We start from the raw sequence: 22,728 nt of genomic DNA on the forward strand, positions 1-22,728 counted from the left end.
ATTGGCAACCTCAAGGGTGAAATGGCTAAACAAGCCAAAAATTTAAGGGCTGAAAGAGAACATTGTTACGCCTTAATGGCACGGTTGGAAGAGGACTTGTGGCACTTGCAAGAACAAAACCACGCTGCCACTCAGGTCTTAGAGGCTAGATCCCATCAGATTGGCCGGCTGTTGCAAGAGAAGGGTATTATGAGAGAGAGAGTTCGAAGGATTGCTGACTACATTACCATGAAGTGCAGTGCATGTGAGGACATGATGAGGTCCATGTTTTTCGCCACTGTAATAATCTACGTCCGTCAGATAATGGAAGAACTCTATCAGCTCCAAGATGACATGGCAAGTAGGCCCGCTGCAAGACCGGTTGGTGTTCCCAGGGCAGGGTTGGAGGCACTAATGTATTCGTGATTTTCATTTGAGTTTGTATTTTCTTCTGGAGTCTGTCATTTGTTTTCGAGTCTGTCTGTCTTTTGTTGATAACTTGTTTTGGAGTTTGTATTTCGTCTTTGCATCAGAGTCTGTTAGTTTCTTTTGGAGTCTGTTAGTTTTGAGTCTTTGTAATCAAAGCGTTTGCTTTTTATGAAAATTGAAAATCCCAAAATGTTTTATTATTTACTTTCCCACTTATCTCCCAGAACTACGCTCGGTCTGATTCATGCAGGGTCATGATACGTAGGCAATCTTCATAGGATTCGACCATAACCAACAGAGAAAAAAAAAGAAAAAAAAAGAAAAAGAGAGAGGAAAAACGAGAGAGAAAAAGAAAAGAAAAGAGAGAAAAATAAGAAAACCAAGAGAAAGAAACAATGGCAAAACAAGAGAGAAATGAGAGGATAAAACAAAGAAAAGGCAAAGGCCAGAATGAAAAGAGAGAAAAAGGGGAAAAAGAGAAATTGCAAATGAGGAAAAGTCGGGATGACGCAAGCAGCCGATCAAATGCATAATAGAAATGGTTAACTACTTAGGTGCATTCATTCCCCAAAATGTGCGGTTACCAATCTGTTAAAGCCCTAATCACTAACAAGGTTGTTGTTGATATATTGAGTCCAGGCAGGTGGTTAGTTGATTGGCATTCTGGCAACTCACTCCTACAACACCCGATCAAAAGACAAGCTGAACATGGCCAACCAATAACCGGAGACAAGTATTGTTGATCCGTCAAACGAGGCGGAAGAATTGGATGTTAATGCGATGAAGGAATAGATGTATAAGTTAAAGCAGCAAATGGCTGAAATGTACCAGGCCTGGGCAAAGGGTCATCCACCACCGGTTTATCCCGCCAACCCAGCTTATATCCCACCATCGGCCCAACCTCAGGAGCCTCCCACTGTGAACTCATCTCCAGCCTTTCCCCTCTACCAACAATGCTAGGGCACCACTTCCCATACTTCCCAAGCTCCACCACCCAAACAAGTCCCATATCCTCCTCCACCAGTCACTCTCGTTTTTGTGGCACCTCTACCTACTGCATTACACCGATCTTCCAGTGAACTTCTGTTCCAAACTCACGACAACCAGTATTATCCCCCTGAACCCACCTTCAAAGTTCCGGAACCATATTCTTACACCCCTCATCTTGATCTCCCGACGGAGACCGAGAAGCCACCCAAAAATCCTGAGCATAAGGAGATGATCAGAAAGGTCAAAAATTTAGAACAATCGCTCAGAGATATGAGGGGGCTGGGAGGTCAAGTAAGTGTGGCCTATAGCGATTTATGTCTGTTTCCAGATGTTCAGTTACCAGCAGGGTTCAAGATGCCCAAGTTTGATCTGTACGACGGGCATGGTGACCCAGTAGCACACTTAAGAGGATTTTGTAGCAAGAAGAGAGGGGCAAGCGAAGAGATGAATTATTGATGGCATATTTCAGCCAAAGTCTGAGTGGATCAGCATTGGAATGGTATACTAGACAAGATCACAGCAGGTGGCACGTGGGACGATTTGGCCCAAGCCTTCGCCTGCCATTTTCAGTACAATCTTGAAATTATCCCAGACCGTCTGTCATTGACAAAGATTGAGAAAAAGTCCGGTGAGAGTTTCAGGGAATATGGATTCCGTTGGAGGGAACAAGCAGCGAGGGTTGACCCTCCGATGAAAGAAAGTGGGATGGTTGATTATTTCTTATAGGCTTTGTAGCCCACTTATTTTGGTCACTTGGTGTCAACAGTGGGCAAGTCCTTTAATGAGGTTGTAAAAATGGGAGGCATGGTTGAGGAGGGACTCAAGTCCAACAAGATCATGAGTTATTCAGCAATCAAAGCGACCACCCAGGCCATTCAAAACGGTATTGGAGGTGTACTTGGGAAAAAGAAGAAAAAGGACGTTGCGACGGTTGAGTCAGGAGCTTGGGTCGGATCTAGGGGCCCTTCACGTTACTACAACCAGCCTCGACCCTATCACCAAACTTACCCCCACACTCCATATAGCCCATCGCAACACTATTACCTACCACCAGATCCCCATTTTTTCGTCCATCATGAACAAACATACCCTCAACCTCCTGCCCATGCGCAATGGCATGCGCCAATTCCACATAATCCCTACCCAGCCCCGCAAAATACTTATCCACCCCTGAGAGCCTATCAAAATCCCCCTGGAACAGGTTTCAGGCCCAATCAGGACACCAAGAATGAGAGGTTACAGAAGAAGAAGACTTTCACTCCATTGGGAGAATCCTATACCAGTTTGTTCCACAGGTTAAGACAATTGGGTATGCTGAGTCCGATCAAGCCAAAATTGCCAAATCCTCCCCCGAGGAAACTTGATCGTCCTGTGAGTTGTGAATATTGTTCTGGTGCTCCGGGGCACGACACGGAGAAGTGCTGGCAATTGAAAACAGCTATTCAAGAGCTCATTGATACTCATCGGATTGAGGTCCAGGCGCCGGAGGCACCTAATATCAACTAGAACCCATTGCCAGCTCATCAGAGACGAATATGATTGAGATAGTGTATAAGGAAGGGGAGCCTAAGAAGCCTTCGCAAACTGTCATGATGATTCGATCTAGCGAAGCCAGGCCGTTCGAAAGGTCAACAAGTGAGAAGTCTGCTATCAAGTTGAATGGGGCAAATAGTGAACCATCTGTGATGGTCAAGAAGGGTTCCTCAAGTGACGTTGCAGGGAAACCTGAAAGAGCAAAAGTGGTTGTGCCAGGAGTGGCGAACAAGCCTGTGGTAATTGTGGAGGGTGCCCGCATAGATCCTAATATTATCAAGCCGGTAACTTAATTACCAATAGTCAACAGCAAGGCAATCCCGTGGAATTATGAATGAGTGACAGTGACTTACATGGGGAAAGAGGTTAAAGAAGAAATTTGTGAGACCCACGGTTTGACTCGATCGGGGAGATGCTTTGCCCCCGAAGAGTTGAGAAAAGCTAAGACCTCTAAAGATAGCCCAGTATTGGCGAAGAAAGCGGTGACCGAGGAAGAAGCAGAGGAGTTCTTGAGAAAGATGAAAGTGCAGGACTATTCCATTGTGGAGAAGTTGAGGAAAACACCGGCTCAGATTTCATTATTGTCATTATTGATCCATTCAGACGAGCACCGTCAGGCTTTGATGAAGATCTTGAATGAGGCCCACGTTCCTGACAAAATCTCAGTAAACCACTTGGAAAAGATAGCTAACAAGATATTTGAGGTAAATAGAGTCATTTTTTCTGACGGTGAGTTGCCCGTGGAGGGTACTGAGCACAATAGAGCCCTCTATCTGACGGTGAAATGTGAAAATTCTGTGGTTACTCGGGTACTGGTTGACAATGGTTCCAGTGCAAATATTTGCCTTCTTTCCACTCTGAACAAGTTGAAGGTGGATGATGAAAGAATTTACAAGAACAGTATTTGCGTTCGGGGATTCGACGGTGGAGGGAAAGATTCAGTCGGGGACATAGTGCTCGAGCTTACAATAGGGCCAGTTGAATTTACTATGGAATTCCAGGTGCTCGATGTGGCTGTTTCTTACAATCTGCTGTTAGGTCGACCCTGGATTCATGCTGCCAAAGCAGTACCGTCCACTCTGCATCAAATGATTAAGTTTGAATGGGATAGACAGGAAATTGTTGTGCATGGCGAAGATAATATGTGTGTTCCTAGTGATGCCATTGTTCCGTTCATAGAGTTTGAAGACGACAAGGAGACATGGGTTTATCAGGTTTTTGACACGGTATCGATAGAGAAAATTCCTGAAGGGAAGTGCGTGCCAACTCCAAGGGTAGTTGCTGCATCAGTCATGGTAGCCGTTGAAATGTTGAAAAATGGTTTTGTACCGGGCAAGGGTTTGGGTGCATCTCTACAAGGTATCATACAACCGATTTCTCTTCCTAAAAACCTGGATACATTTGGTTTGGGTTTCAAGCCCACAGTCGCAGACGTAAGGAGAGCCAGAAAAATGAAACAAAAGGCATGGGCCCTTCCAAAGCCGGTCCCACGTCTTTCCAGATCATTTGTCATGCCTGGTACCAGAAAGTGCCCAGTAACGACGGTTCCCAGTTCAGTGGTTAATGTGGATGGAGATTTGATTGAAAAATTCGAGAGGTTATTCGCCGATGTGAACATGTTGGAAGCTGGAGAGGGTTCAAGTAAAGCGGATGTGCAGTTTGTGGGGCCCAGTGCAAAGCTTAACAATTGGGAAGCTACTCCTCTCCCTACCAGGAAGGAGTTTTGGTAGTTTGCTTTGATTTTCTTTCAGTTTATCTGATTATTCCAGGGTTGTAATTCAGATTCTATGTTCCGTCCGTTTGGATGTATAAACCTTGTTATCTTTAATTTCAAAGAAATGCAATTTCCCTTTTTCTCCTTCCTGATAATTTTATTTTGTTTTTTCTTTTCTTCCTTGTATAGTTCTTTTTATATTGGCTTCAATGATATGACATGTATGAGGAATCTCCGGCCCAGTCTTAAAAGTCAATTTAATTCTGAAATAGTAATTCAGGAAATAGAGTGTGATGATGAATCGGAATATGATGAGGATGAGACCTTTGAAGAGATTAACAAAGAACTAAGTCATTTTGAAGAAAAACCCAGGTCTAACCTGAGTGACACAGAAGCAATCAATTTAGGGAACCCAGATAATATTAGAGAAACTAAGATAAGTGTCTATCTTGAACCTCAACTCAAGGAAGATATAATTAAAGCATTACTTGAGTACAAAGATATTTTTTCATGGTCATACGATGACATGCCAGGTTTAAGCACTGATTTGGTGGTTCATAAATTGCCCACTAACCCGGCATTCCCCCTGTCAAGCAGAAGCTAAGGAAATTTAAAACTGATATGAGTGTGAAGATTAAGGAAGAGGTCACCAAACATTTTGAGGCCAAGGTCATTCCGGTCACCCGGTATCCCACCTGGTTAGCCAATGTTGTTCCTATGCCGAAGAAGGATGGCAAGACCAGGGTGTGTGTTGATTACCGAGATCTCAACAAGGCGAGTCCCAAGGATAACTTCCCATTGTCGAACATCCATATATTGATCGATAATTGTGCCAAACATGAGATTGGTTCTTTTGTGGATTGTTATGCGGGCTACCACCAAATCTTAATGGATGAGGAGGACGCAGAAAAGACGGCATTCATCATGCCATGGGGAACGTACTGCTATCAGGTCATGCCATTTGGTTTGAAAAATACTGGGGCAACCTACATGAGGGCAATGACGACCATATTCCACGACATGATACACAGGGAGATCGAGGTTTATGTGGATGATGTGATTGTAAAGTCTAGAAAGCAGTTTAACCATGTCAGAGATATGAGAAAGTTCTTCCAAAGGCTTCGCAGGTACAATCTCAAGCTCAATCCCGCAAAATGAACGTTTGGTGTTCCGTCTGGAAAGTTGTTGGGATTCATAGTCAGCCGCCGAGGTATTGAATTAGACCCGTCAAAGATCAAAGGTATCCAGGAATTGCCACTCCAAAGAACAAAACTAAGGTAATAAGTCTGTTGGGGAGATTGAATTACATCAGCAAGTTTATTGCTCAGCTCACGACAACTTGTGAGCCTATCTTCAAATTGTTAAAGAAAAATGTTGCGGTCAAGTGGACAGATGAATGTCAGGAAGTATTTGATAAGATAAAGGGGTACTTGTCAAACCCACCTATGTTGGTCCCGCCAGAACCAGAGAAACCTTTAATTCCGTATTTGACGGTCTTGGACAATTCATTTGGTTGTGTGTTGGGTCAGCATGACGTTATCGGTAGGAAGGAGCAGGCCATCTATTATCTCAGCAAGAAGTTCACATCTTATGAGGTTAAGTACACTCATCTTGAGAGGACGTGTTGCGCCCTCACTTGGGTGGCATAGAAGTTGAAGCACTATTTGTCATCTTACACTACTTACCTCATCTCTTGTTTGGATCCGTTAAAGTATATCTTTCAGAAGCCTATGCCTACAGAGAGGCTCGCAAAGTGGCAGATTTTGCTCACAGAATTTGACATTGTCTACGTGACTTGGACTGCGATGAAAGCACAAGCATTGGCCGACCATTTGGTTGAGAATCCTGTGGATGAAGAATACAAACCTTTGAAGACCTATTTCCCTAATGAAGAGGTAATGCACATTGATGAATTGAAACAGATTGCAAATCCAGGATGGAAACTTTTTTTTGATGGGGCTGCTAACATGAAAGGCGTTGGGATAGGAGCAGTACTTGTTTCTGAAACAGGGCATCACTACTTTGTTACGGCTCAGCTTCGGTTCTATTGTACTAACAACATGGCTGAGTACGAGGCATGCATTCTGGGTTTGAGGATGGCTGTCGATATGGGTGTCTAGGAAGTCTTGGTCTTGGGTGACACGGACCTTCTAGTGCACCAGATTCAGGGAGAATGGAAAACACGAGATTTAAAACTTATACCGTACCGACAGTGCTTGCAGGATCTTTGTCAATGGTTCCAATCAATAGATTTCAGTCATATTCCAAGGATTCACAATGAGGTCGGCGATGCTTTGGCTACTCTAGCGTCAATGTTGCACCATCCCGGTAAGGCTTATATGGATCCTTTGTAGATTCAGATCCACGATCAGCATACTTATTGTAATGTGGTGGAAGAAGAGCTCGATGGGGAGCCTTGGTTTCATGATATCAAGGAATACATTAGGATAGGGGTGTATCCACTACAAGCCACAGGTGATCAAAAGAGAATAATTAGGCGGTTGGCAAGCGAGTTTTTCTTCAGTGGAGGGGTTTTGTACAAAAGGACTCCAGATCTTGGGCTACTGAGATGCATAGACGCTAGGCAGGCTATGGCTATTATGACCGAAGTACATTCTGGAGTCTGTGGATCGCATATGAGTGGGTATGTTCAGGCAAAGAAGATTCTTCAAGCAGGTTATTATTGGCTCACCATGGAGCGAGATTGCATCAGTTTTGTGCGCAAATGTCATCAATCCCAAGTACACGGAGACTTGATTCATTCTCCGCCATCTGAATTGCATACAATGTCCGCACCATGGCCCTTTGTCGCTTGGGGCATGGATGTCATTGGGCCAATTGAGCCATTAGCATCAAACGGGCACAGGTTCATTCTGGTGGCCATAGACTATTTCACCAAGTGGGTAGAGGCTAAAACATTCAAGTCTGTAACCAAGAAGGCGGTGGTTGATTTCGTGCACTCAAATATCATTTGCCGATTTGGGATACCAAAGGCGATCATTACAGACAATGATGCTAATCTCAATAGTCATCTGATGAAAGAGGTGTGTCAACAGTTCAAGATTACACATCGCAATTCCACCCCATATCGCCCCAAGGCGGATGGAGCAGTCGAGGCAGCCAACAAAAACACAAAGAAGATACTTCGGAAAGTGGTGGAAGGGTCCAGGCAATGGCATGAGAAGCTGCCTTTTGCATTGTTGGGTTATCGCACTACTGTTCGTACTTCAGTAGGGGCAACTCCTTATTTGATGGTATATGGCACTGAGGCGGTAATACCCGCAAAAATTGAAATCACATCCCTCTGAATTGTCGCCGAGGCTGAAATTGATGATGATGAGTGGGCCAAAACCCGCCTGGAGCAATTAAGTTTGATCGATAAGAAGAGACTGGCAGCAGTGTGTCATGGCCAATTGTATCAACAGAGAATGGCAAGAGCATATAATAAGAAGGTGCGTCCACGGAAGTTTGAAGTGGGTCAGTTAGTATTGAAACGTGTCTTGCCTCATCAAGCTGAAGTAAAACGAAAGTTCGCCCCAAATTGGCAGGGGGCGTTCATTGTAACTAGAGTGTTGTCCAATGGTGCATTGTATTTGACAGATGTAGAAGGCAAATGTGTAGAAATGGCTATCAATTCTGATGCAGTCAAGAGATACTATGTATGATTTCTTTGTTTGATTGTACTTGTTTGTATTTGGCATGTTTTGAATATTGAAATGACAAAGACATTTTGTTCTGCTATCTAAACATTTTATCCCTTGTCACCCCTTTGAGCCTTATTTATTTTCTTTCATATCCCTTTTTTAGAATCAGAAGCAGAGTTTAGAAATGCGGTACAGAAAAGGGAGAGAAAAGAGAAAAAAAAAAGAGAAAAAGAGAAGGAAAAATGGAAAAGAGTAAAGAAAAAAAAGAAAATGAAGAAAAGAGAGAAAAAGAAAAGGAAAGGAAGAGAAAACAAAACAAAAAGGAAAAACAAAAACAAAGGTTTACATGAACTACGTTCGATCTGATTCCTTTTAAGAATACGTAGGCAGCCTCACGGTTCGGTCTCATCGAAATAAAAATCCAAAAGTCCCCAAACAAGAAACTGGAGCAGAAGTTGTGGTTGTTGTCAGAAATCTGATTCCGACAGTTGTAATTTTGAACTCATTCGAATTGTTTTGAGCCTTTGATATCCTTTCTTTCTAACTCTATCCAAAAGCCCACGTTATGGTCCAAAGAAAGACCTTCCGATCAGTCTTCAAGAGGTGCCAAGTCAAGCAAGTGGAGGTGATTCATATCAAGGGCAACACTCTGGTCCAAGTAGAAAATATTAAAAATGAGAGAGTCTTATTGGTGAAAACCCTCACGGGTACCATAAGGCGACGGGAGCTGAGAGAAATTAAAATGAGAGAGTCTTATTGGTGAAAACCCTCACGGGCACCTTAAGGCGAAAGTGAGTTGAGAGATGAACAAATGAGAAAGGCTTGTTGGAGAAAACCCTTCAGGGCACCGCAGGCTGAACAAGGTCAAGGTTTTGGGGAAGAAATCAGGTTATGGAAACTCCGGGGCAACAAAGTATGGCAACTGAAAGTTGATTGGTCGGACAGATTGGGCCGATTAATCCGAAATGCATGTCATGATCATTGGTGCCAGCTGCTCCACTCAGATAAGTCTCTTTTCTTTTTCCTCTTCAGATAGTCTTCCAGTTTTGGATTTTCTTATCCTTAACTCTGAAAGTCATTGCATTTCATTTCTTTTGGGTTTATTTCTCTAAGATGTTCCCAATGTCAGTTCTGTTTAAGCAAATAAGAAGGAATTTCAAAGCTCACTACCAGCTTCAAAAAATTGCAAAGCACAGTGTGGCCAGAGTATACCGAAGATGGCATGGTGTACAGTGGGATAAAGTGCCAACAAAAGTTCCATCGGCAGAATGATTTAGTAATTTCATGGGAGATGCAGAGGTTCAGTTAAAGGGGTCAGAGGTGTGAAACAACGGTTCGGGCATAGAACACCCGGGTCATCCAAAGTCATGGGGGTTTGAAAGTCAGTCAGAAAGTCAAGCGGTTCTTAGCCAGTGCAAAGGAAGCCAATCAAAACAAAGCATGGCAGCGGAGAGGTCTTCAGCAAAGAATGTCGTCAACTAACCATCACATTTTAAATTGACAAGATTTTCTTTGATTGAAATAGGGGCAGAAAATTTCGGTTGTTCCGGGGAAATCCGCCGCAGGGGAAAGGTAAGCACCAGACAAGTTTGATATTTGAAATTTTCAGGACCCGCCTGGATAATGGGATTTAATTTGAAATTCTCAGGACCCTCCTGAAAAATGGGACCTAACTTAAAATTCAAAACAATCATGAGTAGTAAAATCTAGCATAAATGTACCCCAAGGAATGTAAGATGATTTCGAAGTTTGCATGTTTGAGATAGGATTCAAGTAGGAGTTTTCAGGGCCCTCCTGATTAATGGGACCTAACTTTAAGATTTCCATTAGATAACAAGATGTACCACAAGTTCTGTTGTAGGGCAGTATAATTCGGCCGAAAAGAATAGTCACTCTTAAGATAAGACTTGGTTTTTTATTTTCAGGACCCTCCTGGATAATGGGATGTAGTTTAAGACTTTCTTAGATAACAAGATGTAGCAGGAGTCACACCTTCAGAAGATATAATTTAGATTTTTAAAGCCATCATTTAACTAGGAGTTGTCAGGACCCCCCTGGATAATGGGACCTAACTTTCAAATTCTTAGTAGTATGTGGTAACATGATTCAGTTTAACACTCACATATGTGCCCAATTGCCAAACTGGGGCAGAAGTTTCTTTGTTTTTGTCTATTTTGTGGAAATCAGGTGCCCACCTGAAGAACAAGGGAATACATTTCAAGTTCAGTAATCAGGCGCCCACTTGAAAAACAAGGGAATACATTTCAAGTTCAGCAATCAGGCGCCCACCTGAAGAACAAGGGAATACATTTCAAGTTTCAGCAATCAGGCGCCTACCTGGAGAACAAGGGAATACATTTTCAAGTTTCAGCAATCAGGCGCTCACCTGAAGAACAAGGGAATATATTTCAAGTTCAGCAATCAGGCGCCCACCTGGAGAACAAGGGAATACATTTCAAGATTCAGTAATCAGGCACCCACTTAGAGAACAAGGGAATACATTTCAAGGTTCAGTAATCAGGCACCCACCTGGAGAACAAGGGAGTATAGTCCAAGTTTCAGGTTTCAAGTTCTTAGTGATATTTGGTAATATGTCAAACTCGGATAGAAGTTTTCTTTGTTTATTATGTAGAAATCATGCGCCCACCTGGAGAACAAGGGAATACGTTTCAGGTTCAGCAATCAGGCGCCCATCTGGAGAATAAGGGAATACATTTCAAGTTCAGCAATCAGGCGCCCACCTAAAGAACAAGGGAATACATTTCATGTTTTGGTAATCAGGCGCCCACCTGGATAACAAGGGAATACATTTCAAGTTTTGGTAATCAGGCGCCCACCTGAAGAACAAGGGAATATATTTCAAGTTTTAGCAATCAGGCACCCACCTGGAAAACAAGGGAATACATTTTTCAAGTTTCAGCAATCAGGCGCCCACCTGGAAAATAAGGGAATACATTTTTCAAGTTCAGCAATCAGGCGCTCACCTGGAGAACAAGGGAATACATTCAAATTCAGCAATCAGGCGCCCACCTGGAAAACAAGGGAGTATAGTTCAAGTTTCAATTTTCAAGTTCTTACTGATATTTGGTAACGTGCCAAACTGGGGCAGAAATTTTCTGTGTTTTTGTCTATTTTTGTTGAAATCAGGCGCCCACCTGAAGAACAAAGGAATACATTCAAGTTTTAGCAATCAGGCGCCCACCTAGAGAACAAGATAATACATTCAAGCTTCAGCAATCAGGAGCCCACCTGGAGAACAAGGGAAGACAGTTCAAGTTTCAAGGGAAAGCAGTTTCAGGGAAAAGCAATGCAACTGTTCAGCAATCAGGAGCCTACCTGGAGAATAAGAGAATTCACTTCAGAATGCAACTCAAGTCAGCAACGAAAGAAGCTCGCGGCAAGAATGCGAGTCAACATTCCGAGGTGATCAATAGAAGTTAGTCACAATAAAGAAAGGAAAAAAAAGGCAAGAAGTTAATCCAGATGCAGAAGTTGATGAAAGATGTGGGCTGCTCAAGACATGGCCGAGGTCACAAGCACTGCATGCCCGATTTTGATCCGAAAAGCTGAAGAAGAACGAGCTAACACCTGCAACTAGCAAGCGTCAAGGTTCAAATCCAAAGTCTGCATGAAGAACCATTCAAGACTCAAGATCAAGCTTCAGAAGACTTATAGATATGAATCTTGTAACTCTTAGTTGACAGGCTTATCTAGTCTTTTTCATGTTTTGATTTTTGATGTAATAACAGGACCACAGACCGGAATCTCGACGGAACGGCACCTCGATCGGCTCTCCACCTCGGTATGCTCCATCATCTCACTCACCTCTGAACTACACATGGCATGATTCCTTTATAGCCAAGGATATGTAGGCAACTCAGATACCAGGGCTCGGTCACATTCCCCTTTTCTCTTAGTTTTAGTCTCTCTAACTAAGGGTCGGGTCAAAAAACCTGTCTAGTCGTTCTTTGTCTGAAAATACTACGTCTTTCCAGTCAAAGAGGGGCAGCTGTAGACATGTGATTTTTGACCATCCCCAAGATTTTTCATATTTTAGCGCGTAAATATTTAATTTAGGCATAATATAGATATTTTAAGTAATTTTGACTCTTTTACTTTATTTTATTACAAGAAAACGAAAATTACAAAAATAGGTTCATTAATGTTTTGTAGTCATCTTTAATCTTGAAAAAAAAAGTTTTGTTTTAGTATTCAGTCTCATTTTAATAGTTATTTTATTTAAATATGACTAATTAATAAATGAGATCATATTTTAATCTTGTTCGCAAGGAAAGAATAAAACTTGGGCTCGAGCCACCTATTTTTAGGCCTAATTTTGGACCTAGTCCATAATTCTTAAACCCATAATTCCTAGACGCATGCTCCCTTAACCTAAAAACCCTTCTATATAACCAAAACTAGTCTTAAAATACACTTAGCACAACCAGCCGACGACACTATTAGAGATGACAACAAAGGTACCATTTGCATAAAAATCTGGAGACATCATTATTCAATGAGAATTTTGGGGAAATTAGCGCCAATCATACTACTTGGTTAAGTCTTGGATCATTTTAAATCACTGAGGAAAGCTTCGGAGGAAAAGAAATCAGAAGATTGGAAGATTTAACGTTACGAGATCTAAGCGACGAAGACGTTTTGGCACTGCCCGTTCCGGCGCTCGAGTTTTTCCGGTTCCGGCTCCTGATCGTTCCGTCGCTTAGCATTTTCAAACTGTAAATCAATCAAATTTCAGGTTTACTTGAGGTTTATTTCCCCTCTCTTGCTATCTTAGCTTAATTTCATGCATTATGTAATGTGTAATTCTATTTTAATCTGAATCTTGGATTTAATATATCGTTTCTTTGCTCATTCCCTAGCAGTATTTGGTTGCGGTTTTTTTTTGTTATTGTTGGTATGTTTTTGTTCAATCTATATTAGGATGGTTTTAATGGTTAAAATTAATTTGTAGTTCCTATCATATTTTCCCCAAATTTGTGGTAGTTGTAGTTAAGTGAAATCAAGATTTAGAGTTAAATCTACATAGGTGAAATTGTGCCTTAAAGAGTTTGTTGGCAGATTCTTTGATTTCCTGCCCTTGGCTAGTTTTTCTCAAAATAATTTAGTTATCTTTAGTATTAGTAGTTAGGGAAGTCAGTTCCGTGAATAATTAAGGCTTGAATTTTCATTGTTCATTGTTAGTTTAATATAATTTGAAAAAGCTCCAAAGTTTCATGAAGTACTACTGTAGTGATAACTTTTCTTGCTTTGTAAATCCTAAATGTTGATAGATTCTGTTAAAAAACAAATGGTCGACTGAAGTCATAGGGAGCATGTTGTCGGCGAATTTGCAAAACGAGTAAAGGAAGTTAATACTATCGTACTGTTGTTGCATCATACTGTTAATGATATGCATCCAGCTTTTCTGTCATTTCTTTAAATCATAAAATGTTATTAATCGTGTACACGTTCGCGTGACACGAGTACGATTTCAAAAAATAAATATTCGTAGAAATGTTTTAGGCGCTACTTAGTCTATAACCGTGATTGTGTACACGTTCACGTGACATAATTACGATTTTAAAAATAAAATCGGAGTAGCGTTCGCACAACTTTGACTAAACTTTCTTAACATTAATAAAGCGTTATTGATTGTGGACACGTTCGCGTGACATGATTTTTGATGCGCCAAACAAATGGGTACACGTACGCGTAACCCATTTCAAGATAATTTTTTTAATTAAAAAGCGGTAAAAGTTAAATGCGCATAGGTTCTAAAACGAGTAATTAAACAATTTTAATAAGCCAAGTATGATCAAAGCGACCGTGCTAGAACCACGGAACTCGGGAATGCCTAACACCTTCTCCCGGGTTAACAGAATTTTTTACCCGGATTTCTGTGTTCGCACACCGTAAATAGAGTCAACTTTCCTCGATTCGGGATTTTAAACCGGTGACTTGGGACACCATAAATTATCCCAAGTGGCGACTCTGAATTTTAAATAATTAATCTCGTTTCGATTGTCCTTTAATTGGAAAAAATCCCTTATACCCCTTTAATTGTGTAGTTGTGCCCGAGGGGCGGATTTTCTGTGCTTATTTGCTCTAATTGCTTTGCATTCAATTGCTTAACTGTTGAAAAAGTCATTCTTTTAAAGAAGTTTAAACTGAGCTAAGATGCTTTAAGAGATTTCATAGCTTCATTGTTTTCTTACTAGTTTTGTACTACTTCTATACAACACGTTAATGTATTTTTCGTGATTTCCTATCACTCAGTCTTTAGTTATGATTATTACTCACTGAGTTGGAGTACTCACTTTACTCCCTGCACCTTGTGTGCAGATTCAGGTATTTTTGCACGCGGTATCGAGTATTGGTTGAGCAGAGGCAGAGTCATTGGAGTTTAGCGAGGTAGCTGCCCGGCGTCCGCAACACTGCTTTACTCCCTCTTGATGTCATTAGACTGTATTTAGTATTTCCAAAATTTTCGTTGTATTTTAGACCTTAGTAGATGCTCGTGACTTGTGACACCCCGATGTCGGGCTGTATCTGTTTGCGCACTATTTATTTGAATTTATATTATGCAATATCTGATTAATTAAAAGGGTCTAGATTGATCTATTAAAATTATTGAAATGGATTTGGGAATTGTGTCGGTTGGACTTGTCTTCACGAGAGGCGCCATCATGACCGGGTCTGGTTTGGGGTCGTGACAATATTCCACTATCCAAACTTATACCAATCTTCGAAACACCTAAAACAACACCGAAACATCGAATCAACCACAGATTCAAGCCTAAGAACTCTAAAAACTTTCGAATTCCTCTTTCGATCAAAAAGTCTATCAAAACTCGTCCGAATGACTTTAAATTTTGTCCACACGTCACAAATAACACGACGGACCTATTCCAACTTCCGAAATTCTATTCCGACCCCTATATCAAAATCTCCCTTATCAACCGGAAAACGCCAAAATTTCAAATTCGCCAATTCAAGTCTAAATCTACTCTGGACCTCAAAAACACATTCCGATCACGCTCCTAAGTCCCAAATCACCTCCCGAAGCTATCTGAACCATCGGAACTCACATCCGAGCCCTTTTTTACATAAGTCAACAATCGGTTGACTTTTCCAACTTAAGCTTAATCAAAAGAGACTAAGTGTCTCATTCATTTCCAAAACCTATGCGAATCCGAATCAACCAACCCGATAACACATAATACAGCTGAACAAGACAATAAGAAGCAGAAATGGGGGAAACAGAGCAGTGACTCATTAAACGACCGGCCGGGTCGTTACAGTTTAGGGGCTAACTTATGTATTTTGCCTAAAAACAATATAAATAACGTTATAAAACAATAATGGAAATTGTATAAATTACAAGCTAAGGAAGTTGAGTGTACCAGTGGTCTAGGGGTAGAATAGTATCCTGTCATGGTACAGACCCGGGTTCGATTCTCGGCTGGTTCAAACATTACTATTTTCCTTTGTGAGCCTAGTCCGGTAGGGTTTTATCTAAGATAGCTAGGGGTAATGTCGTGTCTTACTATTTTCTATTTTCGATGTAGAATCCATTTACTAGCCATCGTTTTTGCTTTATATTTTTTTCCCTGCATTTTATGTTCCTATTTTTCCTATGATCTCTGTGGTGAATCCAATATTCTCTCCCTTTGTCTTTTTATTATCTTGAGCCAAAGGTCTTTCGAAAATAGCCTCTCTACCCCTTCGGGGTAGGGGTTAAGGTCTGCGTACACACTACCCTCCCAGACCCTACTTGTGGAATTTTACTAGATTGTTGTTGTTGTTGTACAAGCTAAGGAAGTTATCTTGGAAGTCGAATCTCAAAGTGAATGAATAAGGTTCATAACTTCATGTCTATAGATGTAAGATTGCGAGAAACCTTTTTTTCTTTGGAGTATTTGCATCTATACCCGTTTTTTGGGTCACGTTTTAACTTGTGCCCGCTTTGCAAAAAAAAAATGCAAACGTACCCATTTTTTCGCGTAACTTCAGCATACGGGGCGGAAGTAGCAAAAACAATTACGCAAAACTTCAGCATTCTAGTAGACGGGCCTGAAGTAGCAAAAATTGCTGAACCATATGTGCTGAAGTTTTTGTTTGTAATTGCTGAACTTAAGCATAGTAGCTGAAGTTTTGTTCTCTATTTGCTGAAGTTTTTATTTGTAATTGTACTAAATAAGCTGAAGTTTTTTTATCTTGAATTCATTAGTTTTGTCATTAAACTTTTTCAAAAACTTCAGCAGAAGGTGCTGAAGTTATTTAGTTCATTTATAAAAACTTCAGCACTTGATAAGCTGAAGTTTTTATCATGGATTCAATAGTTTTGTCGTAAAGCTTTTTCAAAAATTTCAACATAGATGCTGAAATTATTTAGTCCATTTATAAAAACTTCAGCACTAAATAAGCTGAAATTTTTTCTTCCTGGATTAGTTTTTTCAAAAAGTTCAGCAGAAGATGCTGAAGTTATTTAGTTCATTGGTAAAAACTTCGGCACTATATAAGCTGAAGTTTTTAAAAAAACTTTCTAACATACTAGATAAATAATCAGATTGCCAACAATATCTAAATCATAAATTTTGGAAACAATAAACGTGAAAAGAACAGAATTATCATGAAAAGAATCACTAAGTGTGACCTTAAACTTCCCGTACGTGAAAATATTCATAAATTATTGTCTACTAACTTACGTAATTATTTATAATTTGTTTTTAAATAATTTGATAAACATACTTATGACAATCATCCCATGAACTGAAGTTTCATAGCAACATCAACAACAGCAGAAGAAAGAAGAAGTAGAAGAAGAAGAAAATGAAGGAGGAGAATGAGGAGGAGAAAGGGGGCTGAAGTTGTTTAAAAAATAGGTATAAGTTAAACCTTTTTTAAAAAATAAGTATAAATTAAATGTGGGTGACCAAATAGGGCGCCCCGTTCAATTTTTACTTTTTCTTTTCCGGATCTCAAAAGGAGATAAATCGGTTTTGTTGACCCCAAAAAATTGGTTTAAGTGACAGTTAAAAAAAAGTGACAGTTTTAAAACCGAATTCCAAGTGACAAATCTTTCGTTAACCGATTTCAAAGTGGCAGTTATTGATAATAGAAAGAAGTGTATATGTTTTTGCAAAATGTTTGACGAGGAATAATTCCTGAAAAATACTTTTTGTTCTGAAAAATAGTTTAATTACTCTAAAAAATATATTTATTGTTTAATTGAAGGGTAAAGAATATTTTACAAAGAAGTATTTATTACGTTAATATTGATAATAATATTAGCAAATTAAATGGTGCTCCGAAGAAACTCGACATTATTAAAAAATTGACGAATAATGACTCAGTGTTAATTAAAATAATAACTTGAATTTTAAAAACTGAGTTAAATTATGGAAAAAAAGATCTCCTTTCAAAAGCTATGAAATCATTTTTCTCCATTTGATTAAAACAACTAAACACCAGACAATAACCTAACTTTTCGAAAAATAGTTACTGTCAATAACCTCGTAGTCACTATTGAACATTTTCGAATCGTGAAAAAAGGCGACTTAAAAAAAGGAGGTGAGCTTTCCCTCCAAATTCATTCCTCTAAAAATTTCAGGGCAATTTCTTCTGCGCACAGCACACCACTATCATCATGATTGCCACCACAAACTAATTTTTTCAAATAGTATTATCCCTTTATCTTTACTCCAACTCTTCCTATTTCTCTCTCTCTCTCCTCTTTTCTAGGGTTTTTTTCTGGATCTCTCTCTTATCCCGCTTCGCCACTTCTAGGGTTTGTTCCAACCAGTACGTTCCTTTACTCAATATCTTGTCTCTCTTTACATTCGTTTATGTTAAGATCTCTATTTGGTGTTTCTCGATCTGATTTAGTATTTTCCATCTTTTATCCCTGTTGATTTTCGATTGCGGAATGAGGACTCTCGGTTTAACTCTTTTATTTTATTTTTTATTTTGTTTGTATTACCTCATTTGGCCATTTGTTCAATTATGGTTGCATTTCTCGCTTTTCATCATTTGAATGATTTTTTCTGCTCCGTTAAGCCAGTATTTCTTAATAAGTGGTTCCTTTTGATGAGTAATGAGACACAGATTTTGTACAATGAATCAAAATGTGGCTTAGGTTTGTACTTTGTACAAAAATAGAGAGCACTAACCATTTGGGCGGAGTTTATTTGTATATAAATCAACCAGTTATGCCTCAGTTTAAAATAGTTGGGGTCGACTATGTGAATCATTTATTTTGTTCCGCTTTGTTCAGCCATTTCTCATTCTGTTTAGTATATGCATATACAGATATTGAACAAAAAATGCACACTTATTGATGCCCTACCAGGATAACTATGTTCGTGGACTTTATTTGTACGTAAAGGGGAAATATGATACAACTAGAAATGTAAACTCCAAGTCATGACTTAGGTGGTTGTACTTGTACTATAAGACCATCAGTAGCTTTGACGGAACCCTTGTCTTTCCAATCTTCTCCTGGTGATCTGCAGAAAGGTGTGACTTTGAAATGCCCCAGAGATTTGAAAGGAGACCATTCTTAGTTCTTGATGGCTTTTGAAATAACAAAATATTGAGCACCTCGTCTCTAACAATACCAGGAAAATGAATAGAAAATGTCTGATGTTTCCGAGATCAATTCTTTACTTGAAGAGGGAGGGAGGGAGAATCAAAATGTGGAGACTCTTTGTACCGCTCTGACTATTCTGGAAAGTGTCCCACTTATAAATGCAAATGTGAAGAAATCTGTTTCTTGTTTGCACTCAGAATTCTATTTGAGTTATTGCTTGATGCAAGGGGAAAAAGCAAATGATACAAAGTTACAAACTCAGAAGCTTTGAGATATGCCTCGAGCATAGTAAGTTTTTGCATGATATTTTATTGACAAGGTTAAGAAAAAACTACGAGAAGTTTAATCACGGATAGTAGCTTATCATAAATGCTTTTCCTTTTTATGTGGCGGTGAGATGTCAGCTAATTTGGATAAATTTGTTCACCTCCTTTTTGAGCCTTTTTGCCCTTTAACAAAAGAGAAACAGTAATATTTTTAGGTATAAATAGAGCTCCTAGTTTTCTAATGAAAAGACTATGGGTTTGCTTAACTGACAAGAGATATATAACTGTTAAAAGTCTGAATTCAACGCGAATAGCTCATGATGGAGTTTGAACTAATACTTTCAAACAGAACAGTCACTTTCTTTTGTGGCTCAAATATATGATTTGCTATTTTTCTTAAACACACGGTATTTGGTATACAGGTGAGATGTTATTGGGAAAAAAAAGATTTCCTTATTGCACGAGGGGCTAGAATGCTTATATGTAATTGTACCTGTGGTGGATGTTTTTCCAACTTATGACCATGACCTGAATGTCAATATGCACCAACCTTACTCCTGCGATATGACTAATTACCCTTTTAAAAAGGTCTTGCATTTATCAGACAAATGCTTATTCTGTTTGTCCAGTGAGATAAAATTAATTGTGTTGCATCAATTGACCAGAAAATAGCAAATTGTGTGTAGAAAATAGCAAATCTTGGTTGAAACCCAAAGTATGGAACACAACAGTGTCGAAAATAGCATCGTGTTGCTGATAATGCTTTGTAGCCCATTTGTTAGCCCTGTTTATAATTATTGTTTCTTATGAAAGAAGTACCTCTAAGTCAATCTTATCAATGCTTGAACCTTTATTGAAAAGGGTTGAAATTAGAGCAAGGTGGGGAGTTCTTGGAGGGAAGGATGTCGAGGGTCTATTGGAAACAGCCTCTCTACCCTAGGGTAGGGATAAGGTCTGAGTACACACTACCCTCCCCAGACCCCACTTGTGGGATTATACTGGGTTGTTATTGTTGTTGTAGTCATTATAGTAAATGACATCTTTGATTTGATCTTTTTGTGATAGCACAAATGCTTTGCCATTATCTTTTTCACTTATTTAGATATTCCATGTGTCTGTTGAAGGGAAAAGGAAAGTTTAAAATAACAAGGAAACATTTTTCTTCAAGTTCTGTACACATTTTGCAGGATTTTATCTAGAGGGGGGTTTTCTTGTAGGAAATGTTTTTAGCATTTTTCAGACAGCTTTCCTGAATGCAAGATAGTTGACTTTCTAGGCACTTTTCTTTTCGTTTCTTGGCAACATATGGTACCAAAGTCTGAGGGGACTCATAATTGCACATGATCAATTGTTGATGTGCTTATCTACTGATGTCAATCATAGACACGCTGAAAGCATAAACATGAACCAAGCACATTTGTTATTGTTTCCCTTGGTCTTAGCTGCCTTATTTCCATCTTTCAGTATTAGTGTTGCAAAAGCTTAGAAAAAAAATTTAGAGGGCGCCCATGAGGAATAATTTGCAAAATTTTAAATGTCATATGTAGTGGATCATTTCCTTATTCTTTTTTTTGTTGTACAGAATAATCTTCTGACTGCAGCTGTTTTTCCAGGCTATTGAAGATGGATTCTGCAGGATGCTCTATAAAGCTGTGGCCCCCAAGCCTAAGTACCAGACTTATGCTTGTGGAGAAAATGACCAAGAATCTTATTACTCCATCCATCCTATCTAGGAAATATGGCCTTTTGAGTAAAGAAGAAGCTGAGGAGGATGCCAAACAAATAGAAGCTGTGGCTTTTGCGTCTGCTAATCAACATATTGACAAGGAGCCAGATGGAGATGGAAGTTCTGCGGTGCAACTTTATGCTAAGGAATCTAGTAGGCTTATGTTAGAAGTTATTAAAAGAGGCCCTCAGACAAAGGAATCTGCAGAAGATGTAATACCTGAGAAGGTTAAACCATCTGATGAAACTACTATTTTTGATTTATCGAAAGGTAGACGGGATTTCATCAATGTGGAAGAGGCTGATGAGTTATTGAAACCACTAAGTGAACCGGGGAATAATTATAAAAGGATATGTTTCAGCAATAGAAGCTTTGGTGTGGATGCTGCTGAAATTGCAGGACCCATTTTGTCCTCTCTTAAAGATCAATTGACAGAAGTGGACCTTTCAGATTTCATAGCGGGTAGACCAGAGGTAGAAGCACTGGAAGTCATGGAAATCTTTTCTTCTGCTTTGGGTGCCTGTGACTTGAGGTATCTCAATCTTTCTAACAATGCTTTAGGTGAAAAGGGCGTAAGGGCTTTTGGGGCACTTTTGAAGTCACAACGGAACTTGGAGGAGCTCTATTTGATGAATGACGGCATTTCCGAGGAAGCAGCACAAGCAGTCTGTGAGCTAATTCCTTCAACCGATAAACTTCGTATCCTTCATTTTCACAATAACATGACAGGAGATGAGGGTGCACTTGCTATTTCTGAACTTGTGAAGCATTCTCCTGCATTGGAGGATTTCCGGTGTTCATCTACAAGGGTAGGATCTGAAGGTGGGGTTGCTCTTTCACAAGCTCTTGGAGAATGTAGGAATTTAAAGAAACTTGATTTGCGTGACAACATGTTTGGTGTGGAAGCTGGAATTGCCTTGAGCAAAGTACTATCAATCTTTTCCGATTTAACTGAAATCTACCTTAGCTATCTGAATTTGGAGGATGAAGGGTCCATTGCTCTTGCTAATGCCCTCAAGGGATCTGCTCCATCCCTTGAGGTTCTGGAGATGGATGGAAATGATATCACAGCTAAAGCTGCTCCTGTTATGGCGGCCTGTATAGCTGCAAAACAATTTCTTACCAAGTTAAGGTTAGCAGAGAATGAGTTGAAAGACGAGGGCGCTATCTTAATTGCGAAGGCATTGGAGGATGGTCACGGTCAATTAACTGAACTGGATATGAGTACCAATGCAATAAGAAGAGCTGGTGCCAGGTGCTTGGCACAAGCTGTTGTGAGCAAACCTGGGTTTAAGGTGCTGAGCATCAATGGCAACTTCATATCTGATGAAGGAATTGATGAGGTTAAAGATATTTTTAAGAATTCACTTAATGTTCTTGGGCCTTTGGATGAAAATGATCCTGAAGGAGAAGATTATGATGAAGAGGCTGATGAAGAAGCAGATAATGAATACGAGTTGGAGACAAGGCTCAAGGGTCTTGATATCAAGCAGGAAGAATAAGCTTTTAAAGAAACACAATCATGGCCTAGTCTAAATTCCCGTTATACCAGGTCATAAATTGCTAGATTGTACTTAATAAGCTATTCTAGCTTTTAGTACTATCATAATGTAGGTTAGATTTCAATATCGTTTCTTGTCATTGGTATCAGTTTCAAACTCTTCTGTCCAACCTGCGTTTATGGAGGCTGAGAATTGTTCTTTAATATTTGTTTTGACTTTATTAGATTTCATTTGTTGCTTGCGTTGTTAGTATAACCTATGAGATTTCAAAATATTTTCCCAAATACATCCTACAACATGCCAAACAAAGTTTATACTATAAGCTTTTCCCTTTCTCATAGTCCATTTTTTCCT

General features: G+C 39.7%; 1 protein-coding gene across 2 annotated transcripts; it reads left to right on the top strand.

Moving 5' to 3' along the window:
• Window positions 1-17,818: 17,818 nt before the first annotated feature.
• On the top strand, window positions 17,819-22,597 carry LOC107779758 (RAN GTPase-activating protein 2). Of its 2 annotated transcripts, XM_075244388.1 has the most exons (3): window positions 17,840-18,093; window positions 18,601-19,168; window positions 20,760-22,597. In XM_075244388.1, exon 3 carries the CDS (start codon window positions 20,770-20,772, stop codon window positions 22,372-22,374), a length of 1,605 nt encoding a protein of 534 aa, XP_075100489.1. In that variant the 5' UTR covers window positions 17,840-18,093; window positions 18,601-19,168; window positions 20,760-20,769; the 3' UTR covers window positions 22,375-22,597. The 2 variants fall into 2 exon arrangements, with proteins under 2 accessions (XP_016455729.1, XP_075100489.1); XM_016600243.2 differs by lacking the exon at window positions 18,601-19,168 and having other exon boundaries at window positions 17,819-18,093.
• Window positions 22,598-22,728: the final 131 nt, after the last annotated feature.

The sequence above is a fragment of the Nicotiana tabacum genome, chromosome 22 (genome assembly GCF_000715075.1).
Source record: "Nicotiana tabacum cultivar K326 chromosome 22, ASM71507v2, whole genome shotgun sequence".
Classification (NCBI taxonomy): Eukaryota; Viridiplantae; Streptophyta; class Magnoliopsida; order Solanales; family Solanaceae; genus Nicotiana; species Nicotiana tabacum.

What these genes read in the sequence shown, in the direction of transcription:
- LOC107779758 (XM_016600243.2), top strand. Translation starts at nt 20,770, where the DNA reads ATGGATTCTGCAGGATGCTCTATAAAGCTGTGGCCCCCAAGCCTAAGT.